This window comes from Cryptotermes secundus, unplaced genomic scaffold (genome assembly GCF_002891405.2).
Source record: "Cryptotermes secundus unplaced genomic scaffold, Csec_1.0 scaffold166, whole genome shotgun sequence".
Classification (NCBI taxonomy): domain Eukaryota; kingdom Metazoa; phylum Arthropoda; class Insecta; order Blattodea; family Kalotermitidae; genus Cryptotermes; species Cryptotermes secundus.
In genome coordinates, this window is record NW_019720562.1 from 1,045,923 (window position 1) to 1,062,737 (window position 16,815).

A 16,815-nucleotide genomic window follows, 5' to 3' on the forward strand; every position below is an offset into this window, starting at 1 on the left:
TATACCTTTGGTTATCCATTTAGTGGTGTCTTTCTTTTTTTTTTTTTGTGCACCAGGGGAAAACTGTTTTCTAAAATTGTTAAGAAGGTATTATGAAATTTATTAAATTTCATATTAACTTTCTCTTGATCATAAACTGCTTCCCAATTTTCATTTTGTAATGCCCATTGGAAATATGCTATGTTCTCATCATTTATATCCCTAAATGCTCTTACATGGTGCTAGGTCATACATACACACACACACACACACACAGAACATACATGTATGGATCGGGCCCCACAAACATGCACAATTACATATGCACATGTATTCAGAATCTGTTAGGTGAAATTTACATTATAAAGAAAGTGAAATAGATCCTTGATGGCCACGGTGCAAGGGCCAGATTATTGTGGCCCACCCCTCATATATTACTCGTATAAAGAAAAAATTAGATTTATTTTGAACAACTGTGAATAGGAAGTGTACCAGGCACATATTTAGATTAAAAATCTTTACTATATTTTTCATTCCATTGTATTCTGATTGTCCTAATTGGTTTTCGTACACATTCGATAGAATGGTGTATGGGATTTTTTAGCCAGTGTAATTTAAATATTCCCTTCTCCTGTGATGGAGGATTTAAAGGGTACAGAAAAAAAAAATAATTTTATCAGTTCTTGTGTATAAATTATGAAATTTTCGACATGTAAGGAAAGTGTTGTACCAACATGCAGAATAAAAAATTGAAGAATTTTATTTTCAAGCATGGAGTGATATCGATGCTGTAAATATTGCCACCTTGGTCACAACCTTGGTCACCCTGGTCCTTGTCTTATGGAACACCATATGGATTCTTTAGACTTTGACTTGGTTACTATTGAACATTTCAACCTTGGTGCTGTGTATTGCAGAAATACTTTAAGTAAAGGTGGTGTATGTAGTTTTGTGCATAATTCCTTAAATTTCTCAAATATTAACTTGGATAGATTTTGCATAGACCAAACTATTGAAATATGTGCTATCAAACTCTTAACATCAGGGCGAAGTGCCTATATTGTGGCTGTCTATAGGGCGCCAACTGGTAATTTTTTGCAATTTTTAAATACCCTGGACAGTGCATTGAATGCTATCTATTGTCCTAATGTTGAATTTATTATCTGTGGTGATATAAATATTGATTACTTAAAGGACAGTTCAAGGAAAAGACTGCTTAATACTTTATTACTGTCCTTTAATCTTTTTTCCATAATTGATTTTCCTACTAGAAGTCAAAATAACCCTATTTCTTTAATTGATAATATATTTATTGACAATTCTCATTCTGGAAAGTACTGGGTTTATCCTATTATAAATGCTTTATCTGATCATGACGCACAACTCCTAATTATTAAAATGGTATGCAAATTCGTAAAAATAGAATTACAACTAGAAGAATTTTTAGTGATCAGCACGTGATAAATTTTAAAATGCAACTTAGTTTTGAAACATGGGATGATGTATTTAATTGTAACGACGTTGATACCATTTTTAACTGCTTCTTAAATACTTACTTGAGGATTTTCAACTCCAATTTCCCACAAAAAAAATAACTACTTCTAATTGGAAAATTAATAACTGGTTAACGCCTGGCATAAGAATTTCTTGTCAACGTAAGCGGGAACTTTACCTGCTTTACAGGAATAATAATGACAGTAATGACTCAAATTTTAAAAGATATTATAAATTATATTGTAAAAATTATCCAAGGTTATCAACGCGGCTAAAAGACTTTACTATGATGGTCAGATAGTAAATTCAAATAACAAAATTAAAACTACATGGAGTATTGTTAAATCTGTAACAAACAAGAATGTCGGGAACAAATCAATTCAATCAGTATGTATAAATGGTGTTCCTACTGAGAGTAAACGAGAAATTGCGGATACCTTTCAAAGTCACTTCCTATCAGTAGCTGATAGAATAGCTTCAAACTTCAAAAAGGAAGGGATAAGTGATACTAACTGCAAGGATTACCTATATAGCACTTTCAAGAATCCATACCCAAATATAATATTCGATCGTACAACGACTAAAGAAATTGAAAGTATAATTAAGTCACTTACGCCTAAAAATTCTTACGGATATGACGAAATCTCAGTAAAAATTCTAAAAATATGCTCTCCTTTCATCGCAACCCCCTTGAATTATATTTGTAATAGGGCTATATTATCTGGCACTTTTCCGTCATGTTTAAAATATTCTGTTATTAAACCTTTATTCAAAAAAGGTGGTAAAAAGATATAAAAAATTGTAGACCCATATCCTTGTTGACCTCCCTGTCTAAAGTATTTGAAAAAATGATATACATAAGACTTACCAATCATATAAAAATAATAATATACTATCTGTTGAGCAGTATGGATTTAGAAGTAAAGTCTTCAACAGAAAACCCTTCATTTAAATTGCTAAATGATGAAAGCAGTCTTCTGGGATTTGGCACCGTGTATATGTGGTGTTAATGATGTTCTCCAGGCCTTGAACAATAAGTCAAATGTAGGAGGTTTATTTTGTGACCTTGAGAAGGCCTTTGATTGTGTCGATCATAACTTATTAATGGAAAAACTTATGGAATTGTAGATAATGCACATGCTTTAATTCAATCATATCTCAATGATAGATACCAAAGAGTCTGCATTGATGATGATGATCAAACATGTTCTCATACTTTTCAGATTGGGGTAGGGCTAAGCGTGGTGTACCTCAAGGTTCCATCCTTGGCACAATCCTTTTTCTTTTTTACATAAATGATTTACCCAAAGTTGTAAATAATACTTCTAAGCCAGTTTTATTTGCCGATGATACTAGTATCATCGTCAGTAATCCCAATATAGGAAACTTTACAAACGATCTCACTCTTGTATTTGAACAATTGAACATATGGTTTAACTCTAACTTATTATTATTAAATTATAATAAAACACAATATGTGCAATTTCGAACCACCAATGCATTAACAACTCCTATAGATATTACCTATAAAAATAAACATATACCTAACGTTACAAACACTCAGTTTTTAGGTATCACTCTTGACAATTCCTTGTCATGGAAGGACCACATAGATGGACTTATGGCTAAATTGTGCAAGGCATGCTACGCTATTAGATTCTTAAGACCCTTTGTATCTCAAGAATCTTTGAGAATGATTTACTTCTCGTATTTCCATGCAGTTATGTCATATGGTATAATTTTTGGGGGGAATTTCTCACATAGTAGCAATGTATTTAAACTACAAAAGAGGGTTATAAGAATTATTACGAATTCTGGAAATAAGGACTCCTGCAGGGACCTGTTCAGAAAACTAGAAATATTGCCATTCTATTCTCAGTATATTTTTTCATTATTAAAATTTGTAATTGATAATGCTTCTCTATTCAAAACAAACTCTGAGATTTATGATCTTAATAGTAGAAATAAAAATAATTTTCACCTTTCACTACCAAGGTTGGCAATCTATAAAAATGGTGTTTATTATATGGGTATTAAAGCATTTAATCATCTACCTCCCTACATAAAGCAATTATCAGAGGATAGGCTCCAATTTAAAAATGTCCTAAAAATTATCTTTTATTGAATTCCTTTTATTCATTGAAGGAGTTCTTTGATGGTGAAATTTAGTGTCAAGGATGACATTGACGCTTTCACCCTATGGGTACGTAAAGGTTTTCAATCATATATATATATTTTACAATTAAAGTATATTTGAATTGTTTCTGCTTATTAGTATGTTTTGTGATTAGCAGATGGTGTTAGGGACCTATAATGGACTGCTAGTATTTGTTTGGTAGCAAGTATTTCTTGCCTTAATAGGTTCTACATTTGGTTTGCAGATGGATCTATGGAATTGGTATTTTACCTGATATATAGAATGAATCAGATGAATATAATTTTATGTTTTGATTAAATATTACTATAAACTTTATATTATATAATGAATTTTTATAACTTTGACTCATGCCTTAGCATACAGCTTGTTTATATTGTATCTGGTTTACTGTTATCAATTGTTGTATTGGATTATTGTCTTATCTCATATAATTTTGTCAATTTTATTAATGAAGTGAACCAGAATTAGAATTTTGATATTTATTGTATCCGATGTAAATTTGTTTATGCATGTCCGCTTTATGTTTTATAATTGTTTTCATGTATGTTTGTTTTGTTTTTTGTTTTTGACATGTTTCAAGTAATTATTGTAACTTAAATTTTGATCTTGTGACCCATTCTATATCCTATGGCTTGTATTAAGCCTGTATCAGGATCAATTAGAAAGTGAAATAAATGGAATGGAACAACATTTGTCACTGTTATATTCAGTGTTACTATATATACACATACAATAAGGCATTCACAATAATTATAGGAGACAGTTTATTTCTTTGTTCAATGATAGGCACTTATTCCCAACAACTCACTATCACCCAAACACAGACCAATATTACACTTTGGACAATACACACTACTGAACTTTGTAATGATTTTTCTGTTGTGATATTTCCGTTTATAAGTGCACAAACATATATGTTGTGATCTGTCTGACTGTTAGGAGTCCATTGTTGGAATTCTGTATGGATAATGCCCTCTATCTACAAGCATCTCCACAGAATTTGCATGGGACTGTTCTCTTATTTCAGGCACATTGTTAATGACTAGATCTTTTACCACATTTTTAATGAAGTTATGAAGCTGAAAAATTTTCTGTTTGTTTTTCAGTGTTAAACATGTGTAGTCAGAAGAGAAAGGTCAAAGATGTGCCAAAAAAGTTTCTTCCCCTTTCTCCTGATTCTCTTTGAAAAGAATAATATACCAGCAAGTGGTTGGATTTGTCAACAGTGATTGTTTGCTTCTTATAGTCTCTTATGCCTATGGATTTGTTTCTTTCCTGTATTGACCATGATTCTGGCACATCAACCATCTTATCTTGGATGGTGCTGAGTCACAACATGTATCTTACATCACACCTTTTTGTTGCAAGAAGATGCTCTCTTCATGCAGACAGTTTGTCACATTTTTTATGTTTTTATTTGCTATGGCAGTTTCCGCAGCTTTGCTTCATGCTCATAAGTAGTCAAAGAGTGTGGGACTCATGAGGCATTGATCCATGTTTTGTGTTTAACCATTATTTTATTAATAGGTTCACAGTGTCTGCCCACTCTATTGAAAGAACTGTTGAGGTCAGGTTCTGTGGGGTGTATACCAACATAAAGTTCCATGTTACATAATCTCTCAGATTCCAGATACTTCTATACCATATTTCTGGGGCTCTTCTCACACATATGTCTTGAAACATAGCCCTTGAAATACACAGATTTGTGGGGTTTCTCCCACAAAACACTGTAGCTATCACCATTGTGTACTTTCTTATAGTTCTCTGTAATGAGCATACCTTTACGATCATTTGTAACTCCTTTCTCTTTCCCCTGTCTCCTTCTCTTTCTGTCTCCCATATGCCATGGTAGGTTTCGTAAAGTGCGTGTCATATTGCATAATGATTTTTTCTTAGAAATTTTGTTGTACTGATTACATTCTTTTTGTAATGGAATGGAATTGACTGCAAACTCACATTTTCATTACAATAGTATTTTTAAAGTGAAAGATGTTTACATAAAGATAAGTGGTAAATTGATGAGGTCTAGGAGGTAACAACATTTTGCTGTACTTAAATCACTGAAGAAGGCTGTAATTAATAAATAAATAGGGGCTTCTAGAGGTTCTGTGGTTAATCAGGAAACTGAGTAATGCATAGTATGGGAAATGCATGTGCTGATAATAAGAGTCTGCTGTACTGTTGATTGACATCCATTTTATAAATGTTAGCTGTGTTAGATTCCTTGTACTGCTGAGGCAGTTATTCGTTATTTAAAAAAGATGATGTAAAGTTAGACTTCACTGTACTTCATAAACACAAGAAAATAAGTAGAAGAGGTGGTAGATTTTAAAACTACAACTCTCTCTTCAGTATGACAGAGTTTGTTGTCCACATATTGTTCCTATACAATGGTAGTTCAAAGTCTGACATCATAAAGTGGTATGTCATGATTTGATAGGGATGTTCATACTATGACTGTATTTATGTTGTTGAAAGGTGCATTAAATCTGACTCGTGAGGCCCAGAAGAGGTCCCAGAAGGCTCAAGAAGCAGCAGATGCAACAGAAGGAGATGTGGCTGACTCTGAGCGACAGTGTAAGAGAACGGAGACCATAGTGAACCGTACAGCAGACCAGTTCTACAGGAATCAGGAAGAGAATGAGGATGCACTTGAAAGTCTTACGGAGAGACTCAAGGAACTGGAAGCACAAATTCCAGACCTGAATGAGCTGGTGAGTATAACTGAAAGGAGTAAACTCCATATAATTTTGTATGAAACTATACCAATCCAATCCAGGAGCATGAAGGGCTATGTGACTTATACTTCTTATTAATCTTACATGGCTGTACCAAAATTTTGGTTTTATGACCTGATCATTCAAAAGACATTTGTCTTCATGAGTAACCCAAGAGAATGTAAAATGGGGTGATTTTATTACCTATTACTCTAACACTCCACTTGTACTTAGACTGTAGCATAAATTAGTCTTGAAGCCCCCTTCCCACAGGAAGCAGTATTAAAAAGTATATAAAATTAAGGTATCTTTGGATATAGGGAGCCATTTTGCATAATACTAGTGTTTTAACATCTGACATCATTATTATGAAATCAGGCATTCAGTCTGAACGACTTCTTTAAAATTTTATGTGCTTGTTGTAGGTGTGTGACAAACGAGGAAACCCTTGTGACCCACTGTGTGGAGGAGCAGGATGTGGAGTTTGTGGTGGGTTGTCATGTGAGCATGGGGCTATTACTAAGGCTGATAGAGCCCTTGGTGTTGCCAAGGATGCTGAGAAAGCTATTCGAGAGAAGGAAACTGATGCAGAAGAACTGCTTAGAGGGGTAATGTAACTTTTATTCAGGATTGAGAACTTGCTCAGACAAAAATTCTAAAATTGCTGAAAATAGAATATAGCTGAATCAATACTGCACTACCGAGAAAATTGAAAAATGGTTTATCAGTCCACTGCAGAGAAATATGTAAAGACAATAGGTATAGTCCTTATAAGAACAATGTCTTGTACTCATATCCTGAAGTGCAATGAGCCATCTCTGATAAATTTTAAAATTCATTTATAAAGAGAAGATACAGTATTGGGCACTATAGCATACGTTTTTTTGACCCTCCCTCCACTTCTTTCAGGCAAATATCTAATAATGTCTTTTCGAAACAGATTATGTCCACCTTCAGTTCACTCCTAATTATGGCTGGCCATTGGACCATACATAATTATGAAGTAACCTTTGAAACAGTCACTGATTTAGAGGAGTGCTCCAAAACTCTTTTATTTTAAGACTCCCTTGGTATGAATAAAAATGTTTCAGGCACCCCAACCCATGAAAAATACTTAAAATATGATTTAGCAATTTAAAAATATAGTTATTAATGAACCTTAATCACTTGTATGAAGTACTTTCTTTTGTTATATTGTATGCTTGTACTTTTAATGTAGTTATTTCTTATCAGTATCTATGTGTGATAACTGGGTCATTTGCATTTTTAGCAGCCCTCAGAAGAAGGCTTCATGGCTCTCTGAGGGTCTGACTCCCATTTAGGAAAACACATTTCAATTTTTTCTGCAGGGCTGAGGCTGGTAGCACTGTGCAACTGATTCAGGCAGAGAGGCCTTGGATATTGGTTTGCTGTAGAACAGAAGCATGTATCAGGCAGTAGGATGATGTAATTGTTAAGTTAGCCAAACCTGCAGGAAGTCAGATGTGTTCTGATATACAGTTATAAGTTATTTTATATACCTACGTATTGGAATTGTATTTTTTAGATATCCCAAGCAAAAGAGGAGACAGTTACAGCTAGAAACCTGGCTAAAGAAGCTTATGACACAGCTCTGCTAGCTGGTAATCAATCAGAGAGCATGGTACAGGAAAGGGCTGACCTTGTTGAAAAGCTGGATGAATTTCATGGCATGGCTGGTGCCACCCCTGCTGAAATCAGGAACCTCGCATTAGAAGTGAGTTATAGAATTAGTCATAGTAGTGTATTTATTATTGTAAGAATCTGGATTAGGATGGTTCATTTATAATGATAATTACCAGAACAATTCTGGAAATCTCTTAATTTTTTACTTGTGATTCATTTAATGTTTTTGTTAATAGCCCAGAACATACAATGCCGAATGGCAGGATGATTAGAGAGTGTTGATTTGAGAAGGAAGTGGTAGGAAGTTGTCATGGCCTGATTTGAGGTACTTTCCTGGAATTTACCTGAACAGACTGAGGAAAACCACAAAAAATCAATCATAATTGTCAGTGACCTGACAAAGATTTTCATAATTTCCATTCTCCCAACTGAGATGTGAACCAGATTATCTCCAAAATACAAATAGGAATAATTACTGTGTGATCCGACTTGCTTGGTTTCTGGGAATTATTTAGCCTGTAATTCAAGAACTTAAAGTATAAGAGCATGTATTTGATTACTTGCCTCCATCTAGAGTAAGAGTTTGTGAAATCTGATCTCTTGACAGAACAGGGTAATTAAGTCAAAATCAATACTGCCATCTATCATGTTAACGCAATTTCTGTCCTGATCTTTGAACTGCACAGAGGTAATGAATATTCTGCCATTAGTCATTTCCATCTTTTGCTACCTTTATATTGAATTTAGTTCCAGTCACATTGTGAACCACAGAAATAATGAGATGATAGGTATTATATTTGTTTTTTTTTTTTGTCTTATCAGACTCTTAACAAGGACATATACTTGCGCCCAGAGCAAATCACCAGTCTGACAAGCAGTATCAATGATACAATATCATCACTGAAAGATATTGATACAATTCTGGCAGACACTAGTGATGACCTGGAATTAGCAAATTCATTAAAGAAGCAAGCAGACAAAGCTAAGTAAGTATTCTTTAACCTGTGCTGCTGGATATCTTTAGGAATAATTTAATGTTAATTATAAATGCTGGCATCTGCAGTCAGAACACTTTGTTAACCTTTCTTGGTGTAAGAAGTTTCTCATTTGGAACTTTCTATTAAATAAAGCCATTTTAATAGTGGTATGTTTGTATGCACATATGACAGACTCCACATTTGCCAACAAAATATCTGTATTGAGCAATTCACTTTATCTTTAACATTTATGCACCAGTGCCATTCAAATGTCAGTTAAATTCCAAGATACCTGACATGCAATGATGCCATTTAAATTCCCAGATATGCTGTGCTGGCAGGATTCTGGAGGAAAATCATAAGAGTGTGAGTTTCTGTTAGATATTAATATGAATTTGACATGTGTAGGTAAAAGAATCCCACTAATATTGAAAGGAAAATAAGATTCTGATGTGAGTTTTGAGGTTCTCATGGCTGTGCCAGTGAAGATACTGTCTTCTGAAATGTGATAGATATTTGCTATCATTCTGGAGGAACTTACTGCCTTCATATTCTGGGTATGAGAGTAATCTGAGCAAGAAGATTTATGTTTGGGAGTTTGGGGAAATCAGTGATGTAAGTGTTCACATATCTTCAATGATTCTGTTGTTCACAGATATACACAGTGACACTTTACATATGTAATAAATATTGCCAGTTCACTCTCATTATGGATGAAAATCTTGGCACCCCTATTCTTCTGCAATTAATAATTATTCCAAATAGTTTACTCCCAAATGATGCACATCAAGATGTTCACATAAGCACAGCCTGACATCACATTTTGGACAGTACACTGTAGTAAATTTCTTGGTTGATTTTCTGGTGTGATGCTTTGCTTTGTCTGCACATACCATACAGAGATGTTTTGTGGTACCTGTTTGTTTTGTACTCGCTGGAATTATCTGGGTGTCTTCTGGCTGAAATTTTCTGTGACTCTGCTGCTGTTTGTATGTCTATGTCACTGACAAAATCTTCTGCTACTTTCGTCATGAATTTAAAAGGTCTAGAATTCTCTTTACTTTTCATTCACTACAAGATGTGGCCATTTACAAGGGCAAGGTTGAAGATGTGGAAGAAAAGTTTCTTCTGCCACTTCAGTGACTTTCTTTGAAATGAATAATAAGCCAGTGGTTGATCTGATTTGTCCACAGCAATCTTATATGTATTATAATTCATTATTTCCAAAGGTATATTTCTCTCAAGGGTTCCAATAGGTGCTAGTTCATCAACCATCTTGTCATTGTGTGTTGTGCTTTGGATGTAAACATCTTGCGTATCACACCACTTGATAGTGAGGAGCTGATTCCTTTGCGTGGACACTTTTTTCCTTTTTTCAGTTTATTTGAAAATGTTTTCTGTGACATCTTCTCTCTTAGCCATTACTGTTCCAACTGCTTTTATGTTCAGAGTGTACAGATGGTCAGACAATATGGGGCTTGGGAACGATCAATCCATATATACCATATACCTCTTATTTTTTATTGGTTCATAGAGTCCGTCTGCAACATTGAAAGAGCTGTTGTTTGTATCTGTGGTGTGTGGGCCAGCATACACGTCCAACTTTTAAATGTACCCACTTCTCTTTTCATCACATATTTATGCGTCTACCCTTTCATGTAAACATGAAAGTGTATGTATTCTTGAAAAGTGCACGTGGATTCATCTATTGTCATACATTCTTGAAGTGTATATACAACCTGAAGTTTTGTTGTGAGGTTTCTCAACACTGGTTTATCTTGAATAGTGAATCATAACCTGGCTGGACTCTGGCTTCTGACATTGACATGTAACATGGTAAGAATAGTTGTAAATCAGTCACATGAAAAACCAAGTAATTTTTCATAACTCATCTCTTTAATGGGATATGTCCTAAAGTCATGCAAATATGGCTTTTTTACCAGACATATATATCGTAAATGCAAAAAATAAATTTTATTTCCTGCAGATATACTTCTTTCTATTAAACATGAACTGATTTCTTCTTCAAAAGACATATCTGTGTCCTTTTATTGACATGTTATTCTGCATATCTGTTTGTTTCATTCTGAATGATTGTGAGAATTTCATTATTGAAATAGAGGCAGAAGAAATCTAACAAAGAACTATTTCAGTAATGACAGATTTTGAATTTAGTTGTGGGAGGCGAGAGAAAGTATATGTTTGGTGAGCAGGTGCTTTTTTTCTATCCCAGTTCCATGTGTGTTACACTCTGTGTTGGTCTTTGTTTCCTTTTCTGTCCTCTGTCAGATTCTGAGTAAAAAGGATGGGTTTTCCTCATTATTGATGGTTGGAGATAAGTATACAGTCTCTTCAGTATCTTGGCTGTCTTCAGTAAAGTCAGATTCATCAGAATCTGAATCATTCACAGTTTCCATAATACAAATAATACTTCTAATACTTATACAGTTGTGAAAAAAACAAGGAATTTCAGAGTTCAGTGTTTAAGTAGGATATGTAAGAAAAAGAATTTGGATTTTTCATCCATATTTATATAACTCCCATCCGTAAGGGTGTCATAATTTAAGTACGGATTTGGTATAATTGAGTCAGTAAAAAGTAAAACGTAAAGGTATCCCTGTAACAGGCCATGGAGGCCCATATTGTTGTGAGATGTTGAAGTTCCCACATTTTCTAGACAGTCGGCCCATAGATGGTGGTAAGGTTATCAGCCCTTTACCCCCAAGAATATTCCAAGAATATTCCTGGTACTCATTTCTGTTAGAGGCTAAGTCGACCCCAGGGCCATTTTTTCGCTTAGTGGGGGGTGGAGTCCAACTGGGTCTACTCGGCACAGCGGCCACTGATTGGCCTATTGTAGCCTGCCCCGGGTGATTATGATGATGGAGAATTTGGTGGAATGAAAATTGGCAGGGGAAACTGAAGTATTCGGAGAAAACCGCCCCAGTTCCACTTTGTCCACCACAAATCCCACTTGACCAGAGCTAGGATCGAACATGGGCCACTGCAGTGGGAAGCCAACCACTAACTGCTTGAGCTATGGTGCGGCCAGACCCCAGGGCCATAGTGCAGCTGGAAGGATTAGATAAATCAAAAAGAATCCAATGACTTCATCAGGATTCGATTCCACAACCATCTGACTTGTAGCATAGTGCCTCAACCAACTACACTACCACATGCCCGCATAATTAAGTTAGTATTATAAAAAGAAATTGATGATTTTTTAGACTGGATGCAGAAGGAATCCTGGATACAGCCCAAAGAGTTGTGTCAGCCTTGGATGAAGCACAAGAAGCTCAAATGAAAGCAGAAGAAGCAATTAAGAAAGCTCATGATGATATATCGGCAGCAGAAAAGGATTTGGCGCAGGTATACATTCATGAATATTGGTGGACCCTTGAATGGCTGAGTATACAAGGTGGTATCCATAGTTTCCAGGACTGGTGCTGCCATCTGGTCAAAAACTAACTTTGGGCCTACTGGCCACCATTACCCTTGAAGTAGTCCCACACACATGCACCATTCCCAGCACTTCTGCCATTTTTTTATATGCATCCTGGACATTGTGTTCTGTGAGGGTATTGAGCACTGCCTGCAATTCTGCCTCTTCAGTCAGGAAAGCAGAAAAGTCACAGGGGACCAAGTCAGGAGAGTAGGGTGCATGGGGGATGACAGTCATGTTGTTTTTGGTTATTGGTGAAAAAGGAAGTGTAAGTTGGTGGGTTGTCATGATGCAACAGCCAATTCTTTTGTCGCCAAAGTTCTGGGCAAATCCTTGCACATTTTCACTCAGTCACCATAAAATGTCACCGTAGTATGCAGAATTGACTGTTTGGCCTGCCAGGACAAATTCTTTGTGAACAATCCCCTTGATGTCAAAGAAAATGATGAGCATGCTCTTGACTTTGCTCTTCACCTGTCTCGCCTTTTCCAGTCTTGGTGAGTTTGGACTTTTCCATTGAGAGGATCGTTGCTTTGTCTCAGGGTCATAATCATAAATCCAGCTCTCATCATCAGTGATAACCCATGACAAAAAGGTTGCATTGTCAGAGGTAATCTGACAAAGCTCCTCACAGACGTTGACATGCTGCTGCTTCTGATGAGCTGTCAGAATCCTGGGCACAAATTTGGTAGTGACAAGATGCCCAGTTCAGCATCCGTTGGCATGTCCCATAACCAATGCCCATCTCATCAGCAGGGTCTTGAATGGTTCGACATTGATCCTCATGAATTATCTGTTGAAGTTTGGCAGCAGTGTTGGGTGTTGTGCAGCCGATGGGCCTACCTGTGTGTTGGTTGTCCTCATTGGATGTCTGACCAGCCTTGAACTGAGTATGCCATTGAGACACCTGTGTATGGCTCATGCATTCTTCCATGAACGTTTGTCTAATCATTACCATGGTCTCCATCACACTCTTTATGAGATTTGCACAAAATTTGATGCACACTTGCTGTTTCTTTGTCAGATGCATTGCAAAATCACCTCAGGCTAGGCACACGGCTCCAAATAAAGGGACATAAGAAATCAGCACATCCACCCAGCTGCACGAAATTTTGTGCACTGACTCCAAAGATATTGTAACGTGTTTCGTTGCTGAAGACGCCGTTTGGATTGTTAACTGGTTTATTCAACAACCTACAAATATCGGCTACAATTAATTATCACACAGTTGCGGGGTTTCACACTTTATAACCCTAATCGCAATAATCTGTTAAGACTGTTGCGGGGTTTCACAATTTATAACCCTATTCGCAAATCAGTTCACTCTGTCTTCAGTAGTCTACACGTTTACAGTACGGGAGCTATGTATCACTGTATCACACGCTCCCAATTACACAATTACACACACGTCCGGTTCTTCTTTCCGCGACGGCTGCTATACTCCAACTGTAGTCGGCTGACTGGAGAACTGTTGATAACACACTCGCTCGTAGGCTTGCTCGGAACTGAACTCGGCGATGGCCACATTTCAACTCACTTTGCAGGCAGCGCAGCTCTCTTATATAGGGGCTGTGTGGGCTTGTTATGTAGCAACGCTGTTACCTCACGCCGTCTTACGTCACCGTGCATTGCGCGTTACGTTAACGTGCGGAGGGGGAGGAGGGGAGCGCTGACTCGTCCGCCACGTCACTGTGGCCTGAGTTGCCACGTTGCTGCTGGGTAGGGAGGGGTTCTCCATTGTGCAACATGTCACACTATGTTACTACTACCATCTACCATTGTACCGCGGCACTACTGCTGTACAGATGGCAGTACCAGTCCCAGAAATTACGGATACCATCTCGTATATATCTGATTGCCATCTACACCTAATTTATCCGAAGCATTTGAATCTTGTGAGGGACTGGAGTTTAAGGATGCCTAGAAAGTACTTATAACTTCATGCATCTCACATCTTTTTGCTCTCTTCAGTCTAGTATTAACCTATGAATGTGGAGTGCAGTGGATTACATATGGATGACTGCTTGTGCTTTATGCTTCCATCTCATGAATAATATTTGAATTACATGAATTTTGCTTGCATATTCAAGATGGTCAAGACTATGGCTTGGTATGTATATTGACTGGATTTATAGATTCTTCTTTGAGTAAATGATCTTGAAAATGTTAGTTGCAAAACAGCTGTTAGTAAACATGGCATCAGCTAGTCTAATTCAGATATTGAAGATAGTCTGAGGGAATGTTCTTTTATTCTTATGACAGTTGCCTTGATTCTAATGACAAGAAGATAAGAGACTTATTGCTAGTTTTGGAGTCTGTGTTATATGGTGTGTTCAAATTTAAATCCCAAGTGGAAACTACTTCTGAGTAGGATTTGAATTTCTCCATGTAAATGGGTTAAAATGTGGATTAGCAAATGCTGACTTTTTTTTTAATCCAAACAAATTCAGACTTTACTATAAATCAACGTCTCACAACCCTATGGGCCTTCACGGCCTGTTACAGGGATAGCTTTACTTTTACTTACTTTATGATTTTGAACTTTAGGTTTTCTACTCACACTTAATACAGGGAATATTGAATCATAAAAATGTTTATAAATTTATATTTTTTACAACCTAGAAGATCATACTCTCCAAAATTAATTTGTTTTTGTGTTTTGCAGATTGGTAGTGAAACAGATGATGCTCAACAGAAGGCAAATGAGACTGTGAGAGGAGTGATCATGCTTGAAAGTCATCTCAAAGAGCTTCAGACAAGATTTCTGAAAAACAGTCGTGATTCTAAAGAAGTTACAGAAGAAGCAGAGAAAGTTAATAAAGAAGCGAGACAAGCAAATGACAAAACTGGTGATCTGGAAAGCAAGCACCAGGCAGCTGCTGGAAAGTTAGAGCAGAAGGTGGAGGAATCAGCACGGGACCAGAAGAAGGCATCACAGCTTCTTGAGAGAGCAAGTAAATTGTTTCACAGTACCTCAGCCAAACACAAGGAACTCTTAGGTAAGTAAATTCTATGGACAGAAATACTAGCCTAGTACCCACACTCAGTGTTATCAATAATACAGTCAATTTTATAAAGAATGCTTACCCTCTAATGTAGGAAGTCTGAATGCATGCCACATATTGTACATATCAGTTTTGTGGCAAGGAAATTATCAGTGAAATTTGCTTTGTTTAATAATAAATTTGCTTTTAATGGGTAGTGATAGTGTAATTTTGCATGGCACATATTTCAACAGAAGTTGTTCAAACCAATGCCTAAATTTCTGTATTAAAATTAGATATGAACCTTGCTGCATGTACTTCTGTTGTTGATTATTGTAGATTGTGTAATGTAGATATGGGTGACTTGAGTTGTATAATAATGACAAAGGCTATAATAATAATAATAATTTTGGTTATACTTAAGAAAATCCTGGTTTGTCTTTGTAAGTCTAAAGTTATACAGACACTTCCTTCGGTGCACTGGAAATTTAAATTCCATCATGACTGCAAACCATGTGTTTATTTTTTTGCCCAGGGAATGAGATTCTGTCCTATTGTTCCATAGATCTACATTTTATTTCACACTAAATAATGAAAAATGACCATATTGTTTCATTGTTCCTACGCCAAGCAACTTGCGTGCTTTGTATATATTTACTCTTTGGTAGTAGAAACCATAGGTTCAACGCTACAATGAAATCTGAATTTGAGATTCATTTGTGAGCAATGTATTTGAATACTATGCTGAGAAAACCTGGAATGGAGGTAATTCACTGCTGAAACTGTTATCTTGAGATTACTGAAATTGAACATTATATGAGGGAAGACTTAAAATTGAAGAACTTTAAATGGGGATTCCACAGTAATATTAAAGCTTGCCACTGGATATGACCAAGAGTGAGTTCTATACACTTCCCATTCTCGAGCCTTTCTGTGACATCCCTTTCAATTTTATCTCATTTCCTTCCTTGTATTCCAAGCATCTGCTCTTCAAGAGGTTTCTCCAGATCAAGTCTGTTTATAATTTGGAATGCCAGATTTAGTGTTTTTTTCTTTTTTATTGCTAGTGGGACAGGACTAAGTCCCTTGTAGTGCGGCCACTTCTGGCCTATTATACCAGCCCCGATGATAGATGAGGGTGATTGTGGAGCAGTTGGTTTGTACTAAGTTATCTAAATGTATTTCTGCTTCACACTTGTGCTTTCTTACTGTTCTCTTCCATTTCCTTTATATTTATTTACTTATGTACCTTGCTGTTTTATGTCAGTGATCTTTATTTTTATATCCTGCTGTCATCGTTAGAGATATGTCTGCACCAGTATCCCTGAATCTATTTTCTACAATTTCATCACTGTAAATCTTTATTCCTTCACACCTCAGTGTGTGGCTGGCTCCAGTCTTTCTCTTTGCTACGTGTGGG

At 36.2% G+C, this 16,815-nt stretch overlaps 1 protein-coding gene across 2 annotated transcripts in view; it reads left to right on the forward strand.

The window, feature by feature from the left end:
- The window catches only part of LOC111868186 (laminin subunit beta-1), a 113,362-nt gene that overhangs the window by 95,728 nt on the left and 819 nt on the right, over positions 1 to 16,815 (forward strand). For both annotated transcript variants that reach the window (XM_023858624.2, XM_023858631.2), the window contains 6 exons: positions 6,110 to 6,345; positions 6,774 to 6,956; positions 7,895 to 8,083; positions 8,815 to 8,978; positions 12,197 to 12,338; positions 15,077 to 15,410. In XM_023858624.2, coding sequence (XP_023714392.1) covers positions 6,110 to 6,345; positions 6,774 to 6,956; positions 7,895 to 8,083; positions 8,815 to 8,978; positions 12,197 to 12,338; positions 15,077 to 15,410 — 1,248 coding nt within the window. The remainder of the gene's footprint in view (positions 1 to 6,109; positions 6,346 to 6,773; positions 6,957 to 7,894; positions 8,084 to 8,814; positions 8,979 to 12,196; positions 12,339 to 15,076; positions 15,411 to 16,815) is intronic.